The 26,100-nt window shown below is 41.5% G+C and overlaps 1 protein-coding gene and 1 long non-coding RNA gene across 4 annotated transcripts; one reads left to right on the forward strand and one right to left on the reverse strand.

The window, feature by feature from the left end:
- Positions 1-3,622: 3,622 nt before the first annotated feature.
- LOC121866213 (kynurenine 3-monooxygenase-like) lies at positions 3,623-14,964 on the reverse strand (the record flags this gene model as incomplete). 2 transcript variants are annotated; one of them, XM_042365819.1, is given in 6 exon segments in its annotated part: positions 3,623-3,781; positions 4,387-4,558; positions 4,752-4,888; positions 5,108-5,298; positions 5,799-5,868; positions 14,719-14,964. In XM_042365819.1, coding segments are annotated over 6 exon segments (780 nt in total), but the record flags the coding sequence as incomplete, so codon positions are not given.
- Positions 14,965-16,940: 1,976 nt separating this feature from the next.
- Positions 16,941-25,414, forward strand: LOC121866214. 2 transcript variants are annotated; one of them, XR_006088943.1, is made up of 3 exons: positions 16,941-17,326; positions 19,605-19,754; positions 25,345-25,375. It is a non-coding gene; the product is annotated as an uncharacterized LOC121866214 (long non-coding RNA). The 2 variants fall into 2 exon arrangements; XR_006088942.1 differs by having other exon boundaries at positions 16,951-17,326; positions 19,605-19,693; positions 25,345-25,414.
- Positions 25,415-26,100: the final 686 nt, after the last annotated feature.

Consider the following 26,100-nt stretch of genomic DNA (forward strand, 5'->3'; position numbering starts at 1 on the left):
TTACACACTGCTGACAAGTACTGACGTGTATGGTCTCTTGTTACACACTGCTGACAAGTACTGGACGTGTATGGTCTCTGTTGGCTAATACTGCTGACAAGTACTGATGTGTATTTTAGTCTCTGTTACACACTGCTGACAAGTACTGACGTGTATGAATCTCTGTTACACACTGCTGACAAGTACTGGACGTGTATGGTCTCTTGTTGCTTAACACACTGTTGACAAGTACTGGACGTGTATGGTCTTGTTACACACTGTTGACAAGTACTGGACGTGTATGGTCTCTGAGCTACACAATTGTTGACAAGTACTGGACGAAGTGTATCTCTGTTACAACACTGTTGACAAGTACTGAGGTATGGTCTCTTGTTACACACTGTTGGACAAGTACTGACGGTATGGTCTTGTTACACACTGTTGATGCACTGGACGTAGAAGGGACCCCTGTTACACACTGCTGACAAGTACTGGACGTGGCGGTCTCTGTTACACACACTGTTGACAAGTACTGACGTATGGTCTTGTTACACACTGCTGACAAGTACTGGATCGTATGGTCTCTGTTACACACTGTTGGACAAGTGCTGGACGTGATGGTCTCTGTTACACACTGTTGACAAGTACTGGACGTGTATGGTCTCTTGTTACACACTGTTGACAAGCATCACTGGACGTGTATATTCCCCAGCTACACACTGTTGACAAGTACTGGACGCATGGCTCCTGTTACACACTGCTGACAAGTACTGGATGTGTATGGTCTCTCGTTACACACTGTTGACAAGTACTGACGTGTATGGTCTCTTGTTACACACTGTTAGACAAGTACTGACGTGTATGGTCTCTGTTACACACTCGTTGACAAGTACTGACGTGTATGGTCTCTCACATACTGTTGACAAGTACTGACGTATGGTCTTGTTACACACTGTTGACAAGTACTGGACGTGTATGGTTCTGTTATACAACTGTTGACAAGTACTGGACGTATGGTCTCTGTTACCACTGTTGACAAGTACTGGACGTGTATGGTCTCTGTTACACATCGTTGACAAGTACTGGACGCAGTATGGTCTCTGTTACACACTGCTGACAAGTACTGACGTGAAGTGGTCTCTGTTACACACTGCTGATGCGCACTTCGACGTGTATGGTCTCTGTTGTTACCACTGCTGACAAGTACTGGACGTATAACTTGCCACACACTGTTGACAAGTGCTGGACGTGTATGGTCTCAGCTTACACACCGTTGGCTGTAAGTACTGGACGTGTATGGTCTCTGTTACACACCTGTTGAGCCAAAGTACTGGACGTATGGTCTCTGTTAACACCGTTGACAAGTACTGGACGTATGGTCTTGCCGGTTGGATGGGCATCACTGACGTATGGTCTCAGCCACACACTGTTGACAAGTACTGGACGTATGGTCTCTGTTACACACTGCTGACAAGTACTGACGTATGGTCTCTGTTACACACTGCTGACAAGTACTGGACGTGTATGGTCTACACACTGCTGACAAGTACTGACGTGTATGGTCTCTGTTACACACTGTTGACAAGTACTGACGTGTATGGTCTCTGTTACACACTGTTGACAAGTACTGACGTGTATGGTCTCTACTACACACTGCTGACAGTTAGGATTTTGTATGGTCTTCGCGTTATTAACACTGTTGACAAGTACTGGACGTATGGTCTCTGTTACAACACCGTTGACAAGTACTGACGTGTATGGTCTCTGTTACACACCGTTGACAAGCACTGACGTATGGTTCTGTTGGCTAACACTGTTGACAAGTACTGATGTGTATGGTCTCTGTTGGGCAATTGCTGACAAGTACTGGATGTGTATGGCCCTGTTACACACTGCTGACAAGCATTGACGTATGGTCTCTGTTACACACTGCTGACAAGTACTGGACGTGTATGGTCTCTGTTGCACACTGTTGACAAGTACTGGACGTGTATGGTCTCTGCTGTTACACACTGCTGACAAGTACTGGACGTGTATGGTCTCTGAGCTACACACTGCTGACAAGTACTGATGTGTATGGTCTGCTACACACTGTTGACAAGTACTGACGTGTATGGAATTCTGCGCTGGCTACTGACTTGCTGACAAGTGCTGGACGTGTATGGTCTCTCTGTTACACACCTCGTTGACAAGTGCTGGACGTGTATGGTCTCGTTACACACTGTTGACCAAGTACTGACGTGTATGGTCTCTCATTACACACTGCTGACAAGTACTGATGTGTATGGCCCTGTTACACACTGCTGACTGGCTCTCTGTTACACTGTTGAGGGCACTGGGCATGTACTTACCTCTCTGTTACACACTGTTGACAAGTACGGGCATGTATGGCTCTCTGTTACAAGATTTTTGACAAGTACTGGGCATGTACCGGCTCTCTGTTACACTGCTGGACAAGTACTGGGCATGTACTGGCTCTCTGTTACACACTGTTGCTACTACATGTACTGCTGTTACACTGTTGACAATCATGTACTGGCTCTTGTTACACACTGTTGACAAGTACTGGGCATGTACTGGCTCTCTGTTACACACTTGTTGACAAGTACTGGGCATGTACTCTGTCCCTGTTGGCTGACTGTTGGGCATTGCACTTGGTTTCTGTTACACACTGTTGACAAGTACTGGGCATGTACTGCTCTCTGTTACACACTGTTGACAAGTACTGGGTATGTACTGGCTCTCTGTTACACGACTGTTGACAAGTACTGGGCATGTACTGGCTCTCTGTTACACACTGTTGTGTACTGGGCATGTACTGGCTCTAGTTACACTGTTGACAAGTACTGGGCATGTACTGGCTCTCTGTTACCTGTTGACAAGTACTGGGCATGTACTGGCTCTCTGTTACACACTGTTGACAAGTACTGGGTACTGGCTCTCTGTTACACACTGTTGTCAAGTACTGGGCATGTACTGGCTCTCTGTTACACACTGTTAGCAAGTACTGGGCATGTACTGGCTCTCTGTTACACACTGTTAGCAAGTACTGGGCATGTACTGGCTCTCTGTTACACACTGTTGGCAAGTACTGGGCATGTACTGGCTCTCTGTTACACACTGTTGGTAAGTACTGGGCATGTACTGGCTCTCTGTTACACACTGTTGGCAAGTACTGGGCATGTTCTGGCTCTCTGTTACACACTGTTGGTAAGTACTGGGCATGTACTGGCTCTCTGTTACACACTGTTGGTAATTACTGGGCATGTACTGGCTCTCTGTTACACACTGTTGGTAAGTACTGGGCATGTACCGGCTCCTGAATGTACCTGAACCTGCTCCAGTGTTGGTCAAGTCTGGTCTTGAAACAGCTCACACTCGGTGCCGTCACAACACTCTCTGGCAGGTTGTTCCAACAGTTCACAACATACACACACACACACCCCCACCAGCACCCCCCCACCCACACACCCTCCCCACACACACACACCAAACACACCCCACACACACCCCACCCACACACCCTCCCCCACACACACACACCCCCACCAGCACCCCCCCACCAAAACACACCCCACCCCACACACACATTCTACACACACCCCACACACACACCCCACCCACACACCCCACACACACTTACCTTAAAGAAATCCAATAATATTTCAGGTGTGGTCAGCTCATCGAAGATCTCAAACGGCATAAACAAAGTAACAGTCCAGGATTTGTCTTGGTTAGGTAAAGCTATCATCATGTATTTCCCTCGAGGCCAGATATGCAGATAGTTAGGAGGCATTGCAAACTGTGGGGGGGGGGGATGGTAGTTAGAGGATAGATAGATGGAGAAATGATAGATAGATAGAAATATAGATAAATATATAGATAGATACAGATAAATATACCTCTGACATGAAAAACTATTCTGTTCTACTATCAATTACTTCATAAACTATCCTCAATCACTATAATTTACTTCAATCACTGTAAATCAAATCAATCACTGTAACTCGCGTCATAAACTCTTCTCAATCACTGTAACTCGAGTCATAAACTCTTCTCAATCACTGTAAATCAAATCAATCACTGTAACTCGCGTCATAAACTCTTCTCAATCACTGTAAATCAAATCAAATCACTGTAACTCGCGTCATAAACTCTTCTCAATCACTGTAAATCAAATCCAATCACTGTAACTCGCGTCATAAACTCTTCTCAATCACTGTAAATCAAATCAATCACTGTAACTCGCGTCATAAACTCTTCTCAATCACTGTAACTCGAGTCATAAACTCTTCTCAATCACTGTAAATCAAATCAATCACTGTAACTCGCGTCATAAACTCTTCTCAATCACTGTAAATCAAATCAAATCACTGTAACTCACATCATTAACTCACTGTAACTTACCTCATTATCAGGAGTGGCAGGAATACATAGTTCCATATATCCGTGAGGTATATATTGCTGTGAGTAATTAAAGTGAGGTCGTTTCATCATTTCTTTTCGCATGGATGAGTAGGCTCCGTCACAGCCAATTAGGAGGTCAGCTTCAACATGGAGTTCTTCCTTTGTTTTGGTACTGGAAAATAGTGGGGGATTTTTTATTTAATTTATTGTTTATGAGGATAGTTTAGGGTTGGGTTGGGTTGGGTTGGGTTGGTGTGGGTTGGGTTGGGTTGGGTTGGTGTGGGTAGGGTAAGGTTAGATTACGTTATATTTGATGAGGTGAAGTTCTATTACATATACCACAATGACCTGGAAAGACAACTCACTTAAGGAAGATCATGGTGCCCTTAGTGAGATCAGCCGTCAGGAGTTTATGACAAAAATGGACATGAACATTGGGAAATTCCTCAGCCTTTGTCAGTAGTTCTTCATTCAGGTACCGTCGACCAACTGAGTAAATGCACTGAGGAGAATTCATTAGTTAGTTACTGTGATGATAATAATAATAATAATAGTACCTACATTCTACTGAGTGTCTGTCTGTATGTTTTGCGATAATTATAATTTATACATCATAGAAAACGTATAGAAAATGGCATCTCTGCATCCCTAACTACGATAAAACGACACCCTCACCCAAAAATATAAATAAATCACATAAAATAACGATTAAATCACCAACCTTGCCATCCTTATTGTACTGTATGGATTTAATGGTGTTATCTTTATTGTGGATCATCCTGGCTACCATTGGAATACCATGATTCTTGATGATTTTGTCTTCTAAACCCATTGTCTTGAGTCCAGCCCGTCCGCGGATGCTCATTGCTAAGTTAATGCTCCGCCCTGGTACGTGTTCCAGCAAGCGAATGTCTGTAGGGTAATGACATAGCTCAGGTTGACAGATTTTGTGGGATATTTGGAGGGGTGATGTAAGCTTAGTTTAATCTAATTCTACCTTAATCTAATCTAACTCTACTTTAACCTAATCTAATTCTACCTTAATCTAACTCTACTTTAACCTAATCCAACTCTACCTTAATCTAATCTAACTCTACTTTAACCTAATCCAACTCTACCTTAATCTAATCTAACTCTACCTTAATCTAATCTAACTCTACTTTTATCTAATCTAACTCTACCTTAATCTAACCTAACCTAAGTCTAACCTTACTTAAACTAACGTAACCTAACATAAACCTAACCTAATATTAACCTAACTTAAACCAAAGCTTAAACAAGTTAAACTCGACACTAAACCAAAACCTAACCTAACCCCAAAGGTAAGATTAGAGTAATTAATTTCAAAACATCAGGTGAAATAATCTTAGGGTGTATAATCCTCAAATGACCACACTTTAAAACGACCTTACCATCACGGTATTCGAACAGGTGTACTTCATATCCTCTACGAGCCAAAAAACAAGCTTCCAGACTCCCAACCTGACAAATAACAAAGAAAATTAACATAAAATTTAATATGTATTTGTATCAATATTCATTTTATCGAGACGTAACGAAAATCTATATAAATTGGTATTTTTTATGACTTATTTTTTCTTATTGTTTTATTTTATTATATATAATAAATTAGTGAGGTTAAATACAGGTGGGTCAATAGTTGTTCGTTCCTGTGGTGTACGTGGGCGTGGGCGTGAATACGGTATTGCCAGAAGAAGGTTGTAACGACCACGGTCATAAACGTCAGTTAACGCCAAAATCAAATGATTCATATTACGCTCAATAGCCCACAAAACATGTACCTCTGCCTTTATTTTGAGTCCTCCATCTGAGGAGTCCGTTTTCTCATCACTTCAAGACACATCAGTCCTCCGTTATCCCATTTTCTCTGACTTACTGAAACCAACCTCTCTATAAAATGAATTTGAGTGTGAGAGAGAACACCCTTGTTGAGTCAACTTAGATATGCCTGTTTACAGTTGGAACATTCAAGATCCATTGTGAGTGGTGTTGAACGCTTCAACTGTCCTTATCGTTAGTAAGACGTGTCAAGTAAGCGAGTGTTGAGTTGGCCAGCTAGAGTGGCGTATTTTATGTCGTCCGTGTGATGACCAAGAGTTTCTGATCGCTGCTGAAGTTGTGGTATTTTGTCGCCCCGACATCAGAGAATCTGATGTTTGTAGTTTAGTTAGTGTTAGTTGTCTATTTAAGAAAGTCATTAATTTCCTGAATTATTCTGTCAACCGGTATAATCTCCAAGATCTAACGTCTCCCTGTCAATAGCTCCTTGTTCACCTCAGGCCTGAGCTCGCAGAATTGATGTTATCGACGTGTATATTCCACCTTTTCCTGGCAAGCTCAACCTCTGATTACATTATATGAATAGACATAGGAAATTACCCTGATCAAGAACACCGGAGTTCATAACCAAGTATACGGTGATCCAAAATGATAGAGAAGTTTTGTTGTTGGTGAGATCGACCTTTCTGGTATGAATACGGGGGCCCAAGCTGCCCCTCGGTGCACGTATACACGAGGGAGAATCACGCATTCGTGACTCTTCCTCAACGTCTCTCCAGATGCTGTTTGGGTGTTAACAACACTCCTGAGGTCCCGTAACTGCCCGTGGGCACGATGGTTCTTGAAGGAGGTCCTTAAGGTGGCGTGGTTAGAATCCCAGGACGAGAGTCCCCGAGAGGCGTCATCAACGACTCTGCCAGGTGGTCGCCTGGGCGAGCCTCGCTCGGTGATCGCTGTCAACAACTTTGGCCCACTGACTCCGTCGGATGATCATGGTCTATCTACTGTTCTTGGTTACATGTATGGAGCCGTATTAATATCCATGCTTAGGGATGACTAGCAGAAATATAGTCATCTCAGGTTAAGTATTGAGCCACTGAATGAAAGTTAAACGTGCCAGGTTGTTTCCTGCACTCTAACAGGAGGTATTGTATGTCACTATAATTGTGGAGTTGTCCCGTGTGTTATGTATTCGTTGGTAGTGACCAGGAAAGATAACCTGAGAGTATAATGTTATAATCAAGAATTGGAGAGGTAATTTGTACTTGTTAAAGTAAGACCTGAGGGTCCAGTGATATCTTGTGAATAATAGTTACGGAATCTCATGTGTCAAGGTAATAAGACAACAGTTGTCGAATGAAGTAATGAGTAATAGTTGAATGGTATAAGTACTTGGAGTTGTTTAATGGTATAATAAGTATTTGGAGGTGGTGAATGACGTAATAAGTTCTTGGAGTGTTTGATGACTTAATAAGTTAATTGCGGTTCTGTTTAGCCTGAGTGAATCTAAGATGCATCTTCTCCACTCACTGTGTTAATAAATATTGAACTAGTAATCTACGAGTATCACCACTCTACTCCTTCTACACATTGGTTCCCAGAAAATAATACTTACTCACGTGCCTATACATCTACCACACTACCCAAAACCCTTCCATGAGTTTTCTTTTCTTTTATCCTCTTCGCCACTGATCGGCATTAGCCGCAGGCGATCGGTCACGACTCTTTTCGCTATATTCTTCACCAAGGTCGGCTCATAGCCATCCAGGGCGATCAGTCACGTCTCTGTCACGCACTGTTGGCAAATACTGGGCATGCACCGGCTCCTGAATGTACCTGAACCCGCTCCAGTGTTGGTCAAGTCTTCTCTTGAAAGAGCTCACACTCGGTGCCGTCACAACACTTTCTGGTAGATTGTTCCAAGAGTTTACAACCCTCACTCCGAAAAAGTTTGCCCTCACGGTTTTCCGGACTTGCGGCTTCTTCAATCTTGAGCTGTGACCCCTTGTGGGGCGAGCGTCCGCCAGCTCCAAGTAAGGACACTCAACTGAGTAGTGCCCCCTGAGATGCTTATAAACCTCAACTAGGTCCCCCCTTGCCCGTCTGTAGTATAAGCTAGGCAAGTTCAGGCGCTCCAATCTCGCAGGGTAGCTGAGATGCCGAAGTGCAGGCACCAGCTTGGTGGCCCTCCTTTGAACATTTTCAACCAACTGACAGTCCCTAGCATATCTCGGGGACCAGATGGGGTGACAGTACTCCAGATGGGGAAGCACTTCACTCCTGAAGATCGTCACGAGGGACGGACCGTCTAGATATCTGAACGACCTTCTTATAAGACCCAATAATTTATTTGCCTGATTTACCTTCTTCTCACAATGGCCCGAGAACTTCAGCTCATTGTCAACATACACACCTAGGTCCTTCTCACACACAGTCTCAACTAGTACATTTTCTTCATCCCGTTGGGACATATGGTACGCCTCCTTACCGTTGGTACGCCCCAGGTGCATCCTCTTACACTTCGTGACATTGAATCTCAGCAGCCATTCCTTCGACCATTCCTGGAGCCCACAGAGGTCCTTCTGCAGCTCTTCACAGTCCGCTTGGTTCTTAATTTCCCGAAATAACTTGCCATCATCGGCAAACATTTGTATGGAGGAGTGTACAACGTCAGGCATATCATTTATGAAACAAACAAACAACAGCGGGCCCAATACACTACCCTGCGGTACCCCACTTGTTACAGGTACAGATGACGATTTCGTGCCATTAATCACCACACATTGCTTGCGGTCATGTAGAAAGTCTTCTATCCACGCTAGGACATTTCCCCGAATTCCGTACCCTTCCAGTTTGATTTTCAGCCTTTCGTGGGGTACACTGTCGAAAGCCTTGGCAAAATCTAGGTAAATATTGTCGATATTACCACCCCGTTCTAGAATATGGGTCCAAATATCCAATACCTTGAGCAATTGTGTCAAGCAAGAGCGCCCCGGCATAAAACCGTGTTGGCAATCTTTTACAAGGTTGTTTCGTAGTAGATGTTCCATCGCTGCATCTCTGATAATACTCTCAAGTACTTTACATATTATGCTGGTCAGGCTCACCGGTCTATAGTTGTTCGTGGAGTGCCTATCGCCCTTCTTGAAGATAGGACTCACATAAGCCACTTTCCATTCACTGGGGACCATTTGTTCATCCAGGCATTTACAAAACAGAATCTTCAGGGGCTCTGCAAGCTCGTTGCACAGCTCCCTTAGCACTCTAGGATGCACCATGTCAGGTCCAGGACTCTTATGGACCTTTAGCCTGGACAGTTTATTTCTAATACCCTCTTCTGTGAACACAATGTGGGTCAGTGCTGTGTCGAACCGTCTGTCCTCAAACGCAGGAAGGTTAGTTGCATCCTCTCTTGTGAACACTGAGGAAAAGAAGCTGTTCAATGCCTCAGCTTTATCCTGGTCAGAATCTGCGTAACTACCATCTTCAAGCCTCAGGTCTGATACTCCTACTCGCGTTTTCAATTTCGACTTTGCATAGCGGTAAAACGCCTTTGGGTTTGACTTGACCTCGCGTGCAACCAGCCTTTGGAACTCCTTTTCAGCCCTCCTACACTCTATCTTTGCTTGGTTTCTGGCTCTTGCATACATCCTCCTGTCTTGCTCATCGTTTGACCCAACCCACGTCTTGAATTTCTGGGTTTTCTTCTTAATTTTGTCGACCGCCGCATGGTTCATGTGTAGGGATCCCCTCGTATTCCTAGAAGCACTGGGTTTGGTCTTGGGTATATATTTATCGATCAAATGGGTCATTTTACTAGTTATGATATTCAGCGTAGTGTCTGCGTTCTTGTACCTTAATAAGTCAGGCCAGTTGATACCCCTCATCTCTTCCCTCATCCCATTGTAATTTCCCTTGTAATATTTGCACCTTGGCCTGGCCTTATCTTGAACTAGGTAACAGTTAAATCTGAATGACAACACTGTATGGTGACTGGTGCCAACTGGGGCAAGGTGTTCCAGTTTGGCCACCATACCCTCCTCGTTTGTTATGATGAGGTCAAGTGGCTTGGGTGTTTGCTCCCCTCTGTAATGTGTCGGGTCTCTCACATGTTGGAACAGAAAATTATCTCTCAGAGTTTCTACAAAAAGAGTAGCAGGATTATTCAAGTCATTCGGGGTTGACTCGTTTCTCCAGTCGATGTCGCCATAGTTAAAGTCCCCCATGATAAGGAGGTGGCTGGGGTTGAGCATCGCCGCATTGTTTATTAAGGTTCTTAAGTTCCTTTGATTTAGTGGGCCACAGTTCGGGGATCTGTAGATACACCCGACGATAAGTAAGTCCCCTCCCTTTAATTTAATTTTACACCACTTGGACTCTTCAAAAACATCCTCTCCCTGTACCCTCGCCTGGCTGGCTCTAAGGTCTTGCCTAGCGTAGATAACCACACCCCTCCTGCAGGATTCTTGAGTTAGGTTCGTAAATGAGTCATATCCAGCAATACTGAACTCACATTCCTCTGGGTCGATTCTCCTGTTCTTGTACAACAGTTCTACAACTCCTACAATATCTGGTTGGTGTACTCTTAGTAGTGTTTCAAACTCCTCCCTCTTATCCAGGAACGTGTCGGTATTAGTGTACATGACATTCAAGCCAGAATTTGTTCTCGGTAACGTCTCTGCTCTTAGTAATAAACCCGCTCCACCCACATTCTCAGAAGCTGCAGCATTTGCTAAGTACACTGTATTTTGCAGGGTGTGGTTAAAAATTTCATTGTTTACACGGCGCTCGTTCCCTCCTGTCCGGTAGGCTGAGCTGGTGCCGCCTCCCGGGTGGGGGGTTGAGTGGGTGGAGGGTGCACTGCTGCCCCCTGGCCCTGTGTCGGCACACTTGTTTCCACTACCCTCCCCCTGAGTATAACCCATGTGCACCTGTCCCCGTTCCTTCTCGACTCCTCCCTCCTCTGCTTCAAGTCCAGCAGGAGCTTCTTGTGCTGTTCCCTCTGCATTACCGTGCGGTCTGGGTGAATAAATACATCTCGAAATGCCTCGCTCCTTGCTAAGTTTTTTGCCTGCCGGATAACTTGCCATTTTTCCTCCTCACTCCCTAATGTGATCCTGAGGGGGCGAGGCTTAGCCCCCTGCTTTTGTCCCAGTCTCCTCCCATCCTGAGGGGTTGCTGGAATCTTCAGAACCTCTGTGCAAATATTTTGAAACAGCACCTTGTCGTGTGTTTCCTTACTCACAGTTCCCTCTGCCTGGCTCTCTGGGACTCCAAAAACTATTACATTGTTCCTGCGCTGGAGCCGTTCCTGGTGTTCCTCCTCTCCCCTAACAGTAGGTCCGTTAATTTTCATTTCTTCGACACACTTTTTCAGAGTCCCAATCTGCTGTAGAACCTGTACTGATTCTGCATTACTCTCCGCCCCCCCACCCGTGGCCCTCCTAATACGTCCGCATAGCTCCTCTTAGCAACCACCTCCATTCTATTAGCTACTTCCTCAGTCTTAGCAAGGATCTCTTTCTCAACTTGCTCCAGTTTGTCAACCAGCAGGGCTCCTGCTTCATCTATTTTCGTCCCTAGAGAACTCGTTCCCTTATGGATTGCAATCGCTTCATTCACCTTGACTATGCAGCCAGGGCAATACCAGCAACAGCCATCAAGCTTTACGGCAGTTAGTAACTTCCTAAACGTTGCATTAGTTAGGCCTGCATCCTCCATATCCGACGTCTCCCTGCAGTAATCACATACCAAACTCATGGTTGTTGTTGTTGTGGGGGGGGTGTAGACTGTGTATAGATCTACACCTATTTCAAAGAAAATAAAGAGAGAAAAAAGTACTTAGCTACTCTCTGTTGCCTATGGAGTTGTCGTCTGCGACTGCGTACACTGTATCTCCCTGTGAATGGTGTATTGTAGGCACAGTTTCAGTCCTTGAGCAAGCACACAATCAACATAAAATAAAATTTAAAGTCTCTGTGGCACCTATGACACGACTTGGTTTCAGCTGGCACGGTGCCTTTCCAGCTTGCTTGCTAGTGAGCGCTCACTTTAAGTTATTTACAACTTCAGCGGTCACTGATGACACTATGAACTATCACTGTGTACACTGTATCTCCCTGTGAGTGGTGTATTATAAACACAGATTCAGTCCTTGAGCAAGCACACAAACAAAATAAAATTTAAAGTCTCTGTGGCACCTATGACACGAATAGGCTGGCAGTTGTCCTTACCAGCTCGATTGCCAATATGTATTCACTTTAAGTTATTATAGTCTCTTCTGCATTCACTGATGACAACTATGAACTGATTTAACTGAAGGCACAGTACTACACTCCCTGGTTGGCCTTTATCACAGCCGTGACCACAACACCCTAAAAAATAAAATAAAATAAAAGCTTTGTCATGTGGCAGTGATTGTGTGGTTATAGGCCTGTGACCCTGGCTGTACCTCCAACTCGGTGGAAATTGAGTTTTCAAAAATACAATCGTGTCTAGCATGAAAAGTCCGACATCGATTTACACTTTCACCTCACTAAGACGATCTTGACGAACTTATGTAATCACTGTCCAATTTCTGCCGCTCTACATCGAAGGCCCGAATGCCGAACACGCTTTGTTACAGAGACGCAACGTTATGTTATATAATGAAAAGTCTGGGTGGTGGCAGCTACCCTGAGAGATTGGAGCGCCTGAACTTGCCTAGCTTATACTACAGACGGGCAGGGGGAACAAATAATATCTCAACAAAAACTAAACATTAACAATATCCTGCGTAGCGCCTCTTTTAACCCAGCACCTTCCGGCAGTAAACCATTTAAGGGGTGACTGGTGTAGAAAAAACCCAATATTTCCAAGGCCTCATACTAAGTCAAGTTCCCTGTTATACTTTTTCTTTATTTCTCTCTCTCTGTTTGTCTCTGTTATCTTTTCTTTTTGTCTCTACAACGATTCCTAAAAGTAATGAAAGAGGAATGGGTAATAGGAAAAGTTTGCTGTAATAGAAACAAACAATATACCTAGACAGTACAGGTATACAAACAATATACCTAGACAGTACAGGTATACAAACAATATACCTAGACAGTATACAAACAATATACCTAGACAGTACAGGTATACAAACAATATACCTAGACAGTACAGGTATACAAACAATATACCTAGACAGTACAGGTATACAAACAATATACCTAGACAGTACAGGTATACAAACAATATACCTAGACAGTACAGGTATACAAACAATATACCTAGACAGTACAGGTATACAAACAATATACCTAGACAGTACAGGTATACAAACAATATACCTAGACAGTACAGGTATACAAACAATATACCTAGACAGTACAGGTATACAAACAATAAACCTAGACAGTACAGGTATACAAACAATATACCTAGACAGTACAGGTATACAAACAATATACCTAGACAGTACAGGTATACAAACAATATACCTAGACAGTACAGGTATACAAACAATATACCTAGACGGTACAGGTATACAAACAATATACCTAGACGGTACAGGTATACAAACAATATACCCAGACAGTACAGGTATACAAACAATATACCTGACGGTACAGGTATACAATCAATATACCTAGACAGTACAGGTATACAAACAATATACCTAGACAGTACAGGTATACAAACAATATACCTAGACAGTACAGGTATACAAACAATATACCTAGACAGTACAGGTATACAAACAATATACCTAGACAGTACAGGTATACAAACAATATACCTAGACAGTACAGGTATACAAACAATATACCTAGACAGTACAGGTATACAAACAATATACCTAGACAGTACAGGTATACAAACAATATACCTAGACAGTACAGGTATACAAACAATATACCTAGACAGTACAGGTATACAAACAATATACCTAGACAGTACAGGTATATAAACAATATACCTAGACAGTACAGGTATATAAACAATATACCTAGACAGTACAGGTATACAAACAATATACCTAGACAGTACAGGTATACAAACAATATACCTAGACAGTACAGGTATACAAACAATATACCTAGACAGTACAGGTATACAAACAATATACCTAGACAGTACAGGTATACAAACAATATACCTAGACAGTACAGGTATACAAACACAGGTAAATAGATATACTAATTAACAAAGTACAGGCGTAAGAATCTTTCACTACCAAAAGTAAATCCCATAAAATTATTAACCCATTAATTCTTAACAAACGTACACAATCACTCACCATACGTACACACAAACATCATACGTACACAATCACTCACCATACGTACACACAAACATCATACGTACACAATCACTCACCATACGTACACACAAACATCATACGTACACAATCACTCACCATACGTACACACAAACATCATACGTACACAATGACTCACCATACGTACACACAAACATCATACGTACACAATCACTCACCATACGTACACATTCACTGAGACATGAACTCATTTACATATAGTCAAACAACAACAAAAAAACACTTACCAAACCAGCTCCCACCACGGCCACTTTAGTAGAACGCACACGATTGTCCATTATTTCTTTAATAAAAACCTAAAAAGGAATTAAAACACCTTTCTAACCACAAACAGCAAATATTATATTAATTCACTATAAACGAAACTGATTTTGACGGTTTTATTGTAATTAATATGATTAGAAACTCGATTTGGTTTTGTCACAGAGAGAGAGAGAGAGAGTGGTTGGGCACGTCCACCAGCCTCCAGGGACCACGACAGACTGACCCTCGGTGCCGAGTTAGGTCTCAGTCATCACATTTCTATCTTATATAAACCAAAATATAATCGTATTATTAATTACCTTATAATTTTTTTTACACTGATTTCTAATGCTATATTAACTAAGATATATAATTTATAGATATAAGTATTTAATTCTATGCAAATAAATTCTGATTAATGACGTAACAGGAATTGAATAGTTTTTTTTAAGAGTTTAGATTATGTAACCTAACCTAACCTAACCAACACCATCCTTACACACATCACAATACATAATAAACCTAACCTAATCTAACTTATCTATATATATATACGAATCCAATCATCCTATATCTATCTATCTAGTTATGAAAAATACTACGAAATACAATAGTACCTCAGACGCCCCCCCCCCCTACCTCACCTCACGTGCCTGGCTCATCAAGTTACGTAAGAATGTCTCGGTTTATATGTCTAAGAAGCCATAAGGCAGAGAGGATTAAGCCATATTGTGTTACGGCTTGATTGTGTAAGTCTTCCGGGATGCTGACTAGAGGTTTTCCCGCGCTTTTTTTCGTTTATTTTGGCGTTTTCCCGCGTTTTTCCCGATCAGCTGTTTTTTCCCGCGCTTTTTTATGTTTGTTTTGGTGTTTTCCCGCGTTTTTCCCGATCAGCTGTTTTTTCCCGCGCTTTTTTATGTTTGTTTTGGTGTTTTCCCGCGTTTTTCCCGATCAGCTGTTATTTTTCCCGCGCTTTTTTATGTTATTTTGGTGTTTTCCGCGTTTTTCCCGATCTGCTGTTTTTCCTGCGCTTTTTATGTTTGTTTTGGTGTTTTCCCGCGTTTTTCCCGATCTGCTGTTTTTTCCCGCGCTTTTTTATGTTTATTTTGGTGTTTTCCCGCGTTTTTACTAACCAGCTGTTTTTCCCGCGCCTTTTCACCTATCCCATAGAGAGAGAGAGAGAGAGAGAGAGAGAGAGAGAGAGAGAGAGAGAGAGAGAGAGATAACTTTCACATGACGCAGCTCAAATAACCGGGAGGGATTCTTGTGGTGGAGGAAGTCTCTCTCTCTCTCTCTCTCTCAATTATCTTCACTCTAGCTTTCTATCTATCTGGTAAGTCTTCATAAATTTATTTCATTGTTAATTGTTGTCATAAGTCGTAATTATTTTTTTTTTACTTTGTGGAAGTGTAATTAGCAAGAGCATCTGATTGGCTGAGAGATTTACCACGCACTTGTAATCAGCCAATGGGAGGACAGATCCAAAGGGGCATGGCGCGTTCATGATGGAGTCAAATTAACGTAGCATCTTATCAAATCGCCTTTACAACTGTACTGGTCCTGGTAAACTGGTCCTGGTAAACTGGTCCTGGTAAACTGGTCAGGATTAACCGGTAGACAGTAAATAAGTGGGAATTTCAGCGTAGTTCCCGTTTACCAACAACAGAGAAACAGTTAACATTAGGTTAATTTTATCTCCTAATTGGTATTAAATGAACGTATCTAGTTAAGGTAGAGTAAAATATATGCAATAATAAATAATCTGTTTAATATTTAGGTCAAGTGTTCGTTACTGTGTAGTGAATAATAGAATGATAATAATGTTGTATAGTATGGCAATAATATTAAGGGAATATCGAATAGCGAATTTTACTTCCATTACAATATATTTAATCATTCTATTAAATTAGATTAATTTATTTATTTTATTTTGATATTAATTTAATTATATACATAAAATTAAATAAGACATGAATGGAAAAATAATTTGAGTAATATTAAAATTAATTTAGATTTCATTCCAATAATTTAATATATTCCAGTTAAATAGCTTTAAAATTAATATAAATAACTAAAAACAATTCAAATATATTCAAATAGATTTTTATATAACAATTTTAATAATATATTTTAGTGAAATAATATAAATACAATAAATTTTAAAAGACGTTGGAATACGGCCGTGAGTTATGGGTCAATGGAGGTCGGGACAAATAATATGTACCATCAAACATGTCTCGAGAAATAACACCATTTACAGACCACACAGACGTCGTTAGTTATCCCAGATGATAAATATTACCAGAGTACAGATTGATGTGACGGATGAGCCAGACTCTATTAAATGCTATTGTATTTTTATTTAGATCGTAATAGATGATTATTCAAAAGGCGATCTATATTATAAACGTAAAAAACGGATGTGAGCGCCATCTATGAGTTAACAGCGTTACTAAACAACCATCATGGAGGTTCAGTGTAGAGTTTCTCGTCCTTTAAGTCAGGAAGTCCGTCACCAGGTGGAGCCACGAGGATGGACGCCGCTCACCTACACAACTGAACATCCCTGGAAATATTCCCTCTGAGGCATCGGTAAATAAACTATATTAACAGTATTATATCATATTTGTAACATTAATGATAGAGAGTAGTTGTTGAGTCTGGCTGAATCACCACCAACCCGTTTTGTTGTCTGCTTAACCCGTTTCGTCACCACTGCTTCACCCGTTTCGTCACCGCTTTTATCCCCATCAATATATACGCGAAAATAACTCTTGCTTGGGATTTAAAATAGTAAAAAACACTAAGACAATTTATTAAAGACGAAAATATAAGAAATATAAACGTATACGCTGGGTGATTTATTCGCTGGTGCCAAATAACCTTCATTTATTCTGTACTTTGTTTATTTATCAGTTTTAATAGCTTTCTTTATTAAATAATTAGTATTTATGTATGATAACAATAATTCTCGAGTCGCCTGTGTACATGTGTAATTTATATTCGTGTTACAATTTGGAGTTAGTGGTGACGAAATGGGGTCCGACTAATTACCCAAATGTAGCCGGAATGAAGTCAAATAATGGTCCTACATGAATAAATCGGACTGCCAATCACTTCTCGACTAGTATTTGGTGTCACAAAGTCACAAAAAATTGGTAAACTTAATTTAATCTGAGTTAATAGATCGCGTGCATGTACCTAACCTAACACAACTCAGATTAAATTAAGTTTACCAATTTTTTTTTTTTACTTTGACACCAAATAATAATCGAGAAGTGATTCACAACCCGAATTACGCTTGTACGACCATCATTTGACTTCATTGCGGCTACATTTGGGTACATTTGGGTAATTCCTCGCTCCGTCGGTACATGCACGCGATCTATTAACTCAGATTAAAGTAAGTTTTCTAATTTTTTGTGACTTTGTGACACCAAATACTTGTCGAGAAGTGATTGGCAGTCCGATTTATTCATGTAGGACCATTATTTGACTTCATTGCGGCTACATTTGGGTAATTAGTCGGACCGGACGAATTGGGTTAGTTACATAATTTGCCCCAGAAATTTTGAAAAGTGTTGTATAATTGTCAAAATTACTGATTACAACTATAAAATTCCCGAGATTCGTTTAGTCGGGAGAATTGAAAAATAATACCCCATATAGGTGGTTGATTTATACTCTTACACCTGTTGTTCTTTAGCTGTTACTAATATGTATTTCGTAATATTTAGACAATTATTAGACATATTTCTTCTATGATATTTCCAGCACTATATCACCAGGAATTGTCCAGTTGTTCACAGGTGTTTATATTATAGTAAGTATTTTAAAAGAGGCGACAATTACTAGAAGCTAATACTATACTGTATAATCTGACTTCTTATAACCAACCAAAGAGACGTGCCTAACATCCTAGCCGGGGGGCGGACCTGCAGTATTAAACAAAGTATTTATTCTGATATTTAGTTCCAATGAAAATGTTGAAGCTTCGTGGTGTAGTGTTACTCATTTTGGTAGACAGTACAGTAGGCTCGGACCTACTGTAGCAGGTCAGTCATAAAGAAACGCAACACGGTGAATCTTCGGCAGATATTTTATAAGGATTATTTATGGTGAATGAGTAATTATTATTCACACAAGGAACATAGAGACATCATTATAGTGTCATATGATCAGTTTTCCCTGTGTTTCCTTCATCTTCTGGCCGCTGCGGGTGATTTATGATCATAGATAGAGAAGAAGAAACATTAAAATGACTTATAATTAAAATAAATGTTAATATTGATGACTGACTCGTGGATAAGTTATTTGTTTTTCTGTTTATTTACATCACCACAACTACTGTTTGACCATAAGTTTGTGTTTATCTTGGTATTTGGTGTGAGTCATTACAATCTGACCTTCGTATCCATTGGAATTGGGTGGTTTTGTAGTTATCACCCCCTCCAAAGAACCTGACCTAACCTAACTTCTGAGCCAACCAGCCATATTAAACAGAAAGTAATTATTTTGATAAGTGGTATTAATGAAAGCTACTTTGTTGAAGAGTCAAGGTGTAATTTGACATTTTTTGTGGACAGGACAGTACAATACGCTCACTCCGAGTGGGTCAGTTGTAAACATATAACACGCTGTGACTGTAGACTTAGTGTTAGTTTCTTACATAAATTGGTACAGTATTAGATAAAGATGTTCCTATTGATGAGATGTAACTAATAGTGAACACAAATTTCTCTGAGTTGTGGCTGAAACTGTAATAATACCTAAGATGATTTATAATAGATGATACAACTGGACCTAACCTAACCTAACCTAACCTCCCCAAGTTTGGTTTATAGATTATATAATATTTTGTTTGTTACAGAAGGAGATTTTACAACAAAACTTAACAGATGAAAATGATAACTGGAGCTTAGAACAAGATCTCCCACCAACCTCACCACCTATGGCAAGGTAGGAGAAGCTCTCATGGCCTATACAGGAAATCTTTGTTCTCGTCAAACTCTTAAGACAAGTAACTATGCTTTTGTTAATTATTTGTCTTCCTTTTTTGTATGTTGCTGTATATTTAACAGTCAGTGGTTCCCAGCCTGGCAACCATGGGGGTACTTTGAACCATGTGACTTCATAATAATACTGTCAAACTGTTTAAAATTATACAGACTTTAAAGTTATATTAAGCAAAAACTACATGAAATGATAATAGTGATTCCCGATAGAGTTAAAATTGGTGTAATGTTTCTGTAAGGGACGTAGTGTTTAGCAGAGTTGTAAAGTAATGAAATAAATGTTACTTGAGTATTGTATTCAAGTAACATTTTTGAGTAGTTTTTAGAAAGTACTAAAAATTTTTAGTACTTTTACTCAAGTACAGGTTGTACCTCTCTAGTCCAGCATTCTGTGGTGCGGAAACTCCCGTGGTCCGGAGAAAATTAATTTGAGTCTGGTACTTTTGATTTTTGGCTAAATTTTGCCTTATTTACCCTACTTTTTAGTGAATTACTACCTTTAATAAAGCAACATCCTAATAAACCAACAAAAATAACACAGAAAAAGTTCTTATGTTGTACAGCTTCAGCTAGAGTTGAACCTGATGACTTGGCAACTTTGTCATCCAAGTAAAAACACACACAACAACATTAACTGTCCTTATGTTTTCAACTTTACTACTACTATTGCGTAGAATTTTTTTTTGAAATTCAGAAACATTAATTAAAATATATATGAACAGTAAATTAGTGTTGCTTTCATATTCTTATGTAGAGTAATGACGATATATTTTCACATGTGCACACTTACATGTGCGCAGTCTCACGTTTTTTCTTTACCATTAATGGTTAGCTACTTATATTGTTCCATTTATTAACATTTAATAACATTACTTAAAACAACCATATTAATTGTTTACATTAATTTTACTACAGCTACAACCAGGGTCTTATTTTCTTCAGTTTTATATGTAGAACCAATCAGTCACTGGTTTTGTAATCAACGAAAACAATGCCGTCTCGTCTCCTCGTGTGTTTTAATATTCTACGTATTATTAATGAATTGTATCGTTCATTTTGCACACATAAACATTAATTCAATCAAAAAGACATTCAGTAATAAACAATAATGAATCTTTTGTACATAAGAGAAATGACGCTGTTTACACGATTGTGCACGTCTCAACGTTGGCGGGCCGCTCAAACCCGTCGAAAGTCGAGTTTCCGCCGTAGAAATTTTAAATTGTGTAGTGATTTTTTTTTTTTTGTCCAAATTTAACCCTTCAATATGTCTTCAAAGAGACCATGAAGCAGTGAAAGTGGTGCTAGTGCTTCCAAGTGTAAGCATAAGTCACTATCTATCCAGGAAAAGGGTGAATTTCCATGGTCGGGCACCGGTCAGGTCCCAAGTTTGCCGGACTAGAGAGTTACAACCTGTATGTTTTATAAGGTTCTGTACTGCTATACAGTACATGCTGTTTAAGTATCTGGGTTTACAATTCAAATCCTTTTCTTTTTAAGCAGACGTGGACAGTTACTGTCAGCCATATATTAAAGATAATATTCAGACAATTTGACCAAGGACAGCTGACAAAGCCATGAAATACTTACTTCCAGTAGAGTCTTTATGCCAGCAGCATGTGGTGGTCAGGCAGTCACCCATCTCAGTACTAACTTTGGTGTTCGGACAAGAAGCGGTGTTTCCAACGTACTGTGTTCTTGGTGAGGCACAGCTGTAGCTCTTGGACCTGCAGGTTAATATCCTGAAACATATTAACAAAACCACAAGAGTCAATGTTAGACTCTGGAGAAAATAACGTGAATCAGGTAACACAGTAGACTTGTGTAAAGAGCAAGTACTGTACTGTACTGTACTGTACCACACCACACCACACCACACCACACCACACCACACCACACCACACCACACCACTTAAAGCTCACTAACAGTCATAAAAAAAGACAATTGTTGTAGCAGCTTTTAATAAATTTGAACCATATTTCACAAAAATTACTGAGGATATTCTATTATGTCTAACTGAATGTGCATCATAGTAACTATTTCCTCCGTATTGTGAAACATAATTTTATGTTGTATTAGTATTTATTACCACAGTATAGTACCATTACTGTACTTGTCTGAATACAGAACTGGTACAGTATACAGTATAGTTTAGTTCTATATTTCTTAATGCCCAATTTTCAGTTTATTTTACTACATACAGTCGGCCCTTCACATACGCGGGTTTAGCATTCACGGATTCGCAAATACGCGGATTGCCCCGCCGGAGGAATATTCTGTACATTGAAGTAATTGAAGTACATTCAACTCGCGCGCGGCACCGAACACGGGACACCACCCGCTCCCGCAACCTCACACACTCACGTATAGCTCTCCCTCACTCAGTCAGTCTCGCTGTAACCACACTTGTGTTGACATCAGCATTGTAGTTGCAAAAATATTACATTTCTGTGAATGTATTATATCAAGCACAGTATGAATAGAATATCACTAATATAACAGTATTTTAATCGAAAACTACTAAAAAAACGAGTAACATCTCTTGAACATCGGAAGGTTAGGTAAAGTCTCTTGTTTTCGTCATGTATTTTATCGTAATTTACATTGAAATACATCACGTTTCAGCAAAAGTACTATTTATTTCTGAGAATATGGAAATGTAATATTTTGCTGAAATGACGTACGTATTACAGTGGAAAGTGACGAAAGCAATGACTTGCCACAGACTACCCCAGGCTCATATAACCTGCCACAGACTACCCCAGGCTGATATAACCTGCCACAGACTACCCCAGGCTGATATAACCTGCCACAGACTACCCCAGGCTGATATAACCTGCCACAGACTACCCCAGGCTCATATAACCTGCCACAGACTACCCCAGGCTCATATAACTTGCCACAGACTACCCCAGGCTCATATAACCTGCCACAGACTACCCCAGGCTCATATAACCTGCCACAGACTACCCCAGGCTCATATAACCTGCCACAGACTATATATAACCTGCCACAGACTACCCCAGGCTGCTATAACCTGCCACAGACTACCCCAGGCTCATATAACCTGCCACAGACTACCCCAGGCTGCTATAACCTGCCACAGACTACCCCAGGCTGATATAACCTGCCACAGACTACCCCAGGCTGATATAACCTGCCACAGACTACCCCAGGCTGTTATAACCTGCCACAGACTACCCCAGGCTGCTATAACCTGCCACAGACTACCCCAGGCTGATATAACCTGCCACAGACTACCCCAGGCTCATATAACCTGGACTAATATAACCTGCCACAGACTACCCCAGGCTCATATAACCTGCCACAGACTACCTCAGGCTCATATAACCTGCCACAGACTACCCCAGGCTGATATAACCTGCCACAGACTACCCCAGGCTGATATAACCTGCCACAGACTACCCCAGGCTCATATAACCTGCCACAGACTACCCCAGGCTGATATAACCTGCCACAGACTACCCCAGGCTGATATAACCTGCCACAGACTACCCCAGGCTGATATAACCTGCCACAGACTACCCCAGGCTGATATAACGACTACCCCAGGCTCATATAACTTCTGCCACAGAGACTACTCCCAGCTTGCAGGCTCATATAACCTTCCGCCACAGACTACCCCAGGCTCATATAACTGCAGACTACCCCAGGCTCATATAATCTGGCCACAGACTACTCCCAGGCTGATATAACCTGCCACAGAGACTACCCCAGGCTGATATAACCTGCCACAGACCAATACCCCAGGTGCTGGATATAACCTGCCACAGACTACCCCAGGCTGATATATAATCCTGCCACACAGACTACCCCAGGCTGAGATATAACCTGCCACAGACGCACCCCAGGCTCATATAACCTCACACAGACTGCAGTAGCTCACATAACTGCCACAGACTACCCCAGGCTGATATGCAACTCAACACAGACTACCTGTGCCTGCAGTAACCTGCCAGGACTACCCCAGGCTCAAGTAACTTGCCACAGACTACCCCAGGCCTCATATAACCCGCCACAGACTCACCCCAGGCCTGTTATAACCTGCCACAGACCACCACCCCATGCCTACAGGCGTAACCTGCCACAGACCACCCCAGGCTCACATATGTAACCTGCCAGACTGACTCTTAGCTCATATAATCCTGCCACAGACACCCCAGGCTCATATAACCCGCCACAGACTACCCCAGTTCATATAACCCGCCACAGACTACCCTTGCGCTCATATAATATTACAGACTGGGACTCCCAGGCTGATACATAACCTGCCACAGACCCCAAAACAGCTGATATAACCTGCCAGACTACCTGCAGCAGGCTGATATAACCCACACAGACCACTCCCAGGCTGATATAACCCACACAAGAGACTACCCCAGGCTGATATAACCCATTGCCAGACTACCCAGGCTGATATAACCTGCCACAGACTAACCCCAGGCTGATATAACCTGCCACAGACCACCCCAGGCTGGATATAACCCCGCCACAGACTACCCCAGCTGATATAACCTGGCCACAGACTACTCCCAGGCTGATATAACCCGCCAGACTACCCTATATTGAGATATAACTTGCCATGACCACTCCCCAGGCTGATATAACCTGGTCACAGACTACCACCCCAGGCTGATAACTCACAGACTGCACCAGAACATATAACCTGCCACAGATCACCCCAGGCTCATATAACCTGCCACAGACCAACACTCCCAGGCTCATAACTCTGCCATTAGTTCACCCCAGGCTCATAACCTGCCACAGACTACCTAGGCTCATATAACCTGCTGGCTGGTGACTACTCCTGCAGGCTCACAGGAGTAACCTGCCAAGCAGACTACCCCAGGCTGATATAATCCTGCCACAGACTACCCCAGGCTGATATGGCAATCCCGCCACAGACTACCCCAGGCTGAGGAGGCCACCACCTAGTCAACCCCAGCCAAAGGCAAGAGAATTTAGTCCAGTGTATTATGGTGTTGAGGATAACATTTGTAATATGATTCAAGTAAATATTCCAAGAGCCAGGATCACTTGACTTAACTCCTTGAGTACAAATTACCACCTTTGGCCCACCCAACATACTAGACACTGTAAGAGAGACCGCACTACCTCCCCACCTGACACTGTACAGTACTGGGGCTATAGAGTATTAGAACACCAGAGATGATGGAATTATATGCAGCAATATGAATACAGTACCATTATTTCCCATAGATTCTACTGTTATAAAGATCAACAGGTGTAATTCATGCTAGCCATTTATAAGTCTACCAAAATGTAGATGTTGTCCAGCGTCTTGTTCACTAAGATGTATCTAAGACCGGGACTGGCCCACTGGCTCACCGACCCATCGGGCATTATGCCCAAACTCCCGACAGGGCCAGGGGGTCCGATACTGGGTGATTTATGTGTCATAAAACCCTCATTAGCTGTACTAAAACCTTTGTAATTACTTTTTAGAAATATTTTCATTTTACAAAAAGTTGGTTTAGCTGTTTCAGAAGTTTTCATTATAAATTGTACTTTTATAAGCAGAATAATATCTAAGGCAAAACATTTTGTTTCAGATACTGTGATGTCACATCTCAAGACCAAGTGCACCAAGAAGAAGTTCACAATGTCAAGCAGAGATAAAAAAAAGTTCATGTGAGGAATGTGAAAATGTTTCTCCTGAAGAGTAATCTCAAAGGGCACAGAAAACATTCTTGGACACAGTGGTATAAAAAGAAGTTTGAATGTGAGGAATGTGTGGAAATATTTCTCCTGAAGAGGAATTTCAAGAGACATTCTGGACAAGGTGGTATAAAGAAGTTTGAATGAGGAATGGGAAATGGTTTCTCTCCTGTAGCAGCCTCAAGGAACACACTTACACAGTGGTAAGGCAAAGGAGCTTGAATGTGAGGAATGTGGGAAATGTTTCCTCCAGAGTAATTCTACGAACACACACTTTATCACAGTGGTATAGAAGTTTGAATGAGGAATGGGGAAACATTTTGAAATGTAAAGGCATTTTCAAGGCACACATTCTTGACACGTGGTATAAAGGAGTTTGAGTGTGAAGAACATTTTGAACTAAAGAGTACTCTCAAGAGACACATTCATGCATTACACGTATAAAGGAGTTTGAATGTGAGGAATGGGGAAATGTTTCACCTGGAAGAGTATTTCAAGGCACACATTTGCACACAGGTATAAAGGGAGTTTCTGAATGAGGAATGGGGAACATTTTTGCACTAAAAGAGTACTCTCAAGAGACACATTCATGGACACATTGGTATAAAGGAGTTTGAATGTAAGGAATGTGGGAAATGTTTCCCCACCTG

The sequence above is a fragment of the Homarus americanus genome, unplaced genomic scaffold (genome assembly GCF_018991925.1).
Source record: "Homarus americanus isolate GMGI-L3 unplaced genomic scaffold, GMGI_Hamer_2.0 scaffold29964, whole genome shotgun sequence".
Lineage (NCBI taxonomy): Eukaryota > Metazoa > Arthropoda > Malacostraca > Decapoda > Nephropidae > Homarus > Homarus americanus.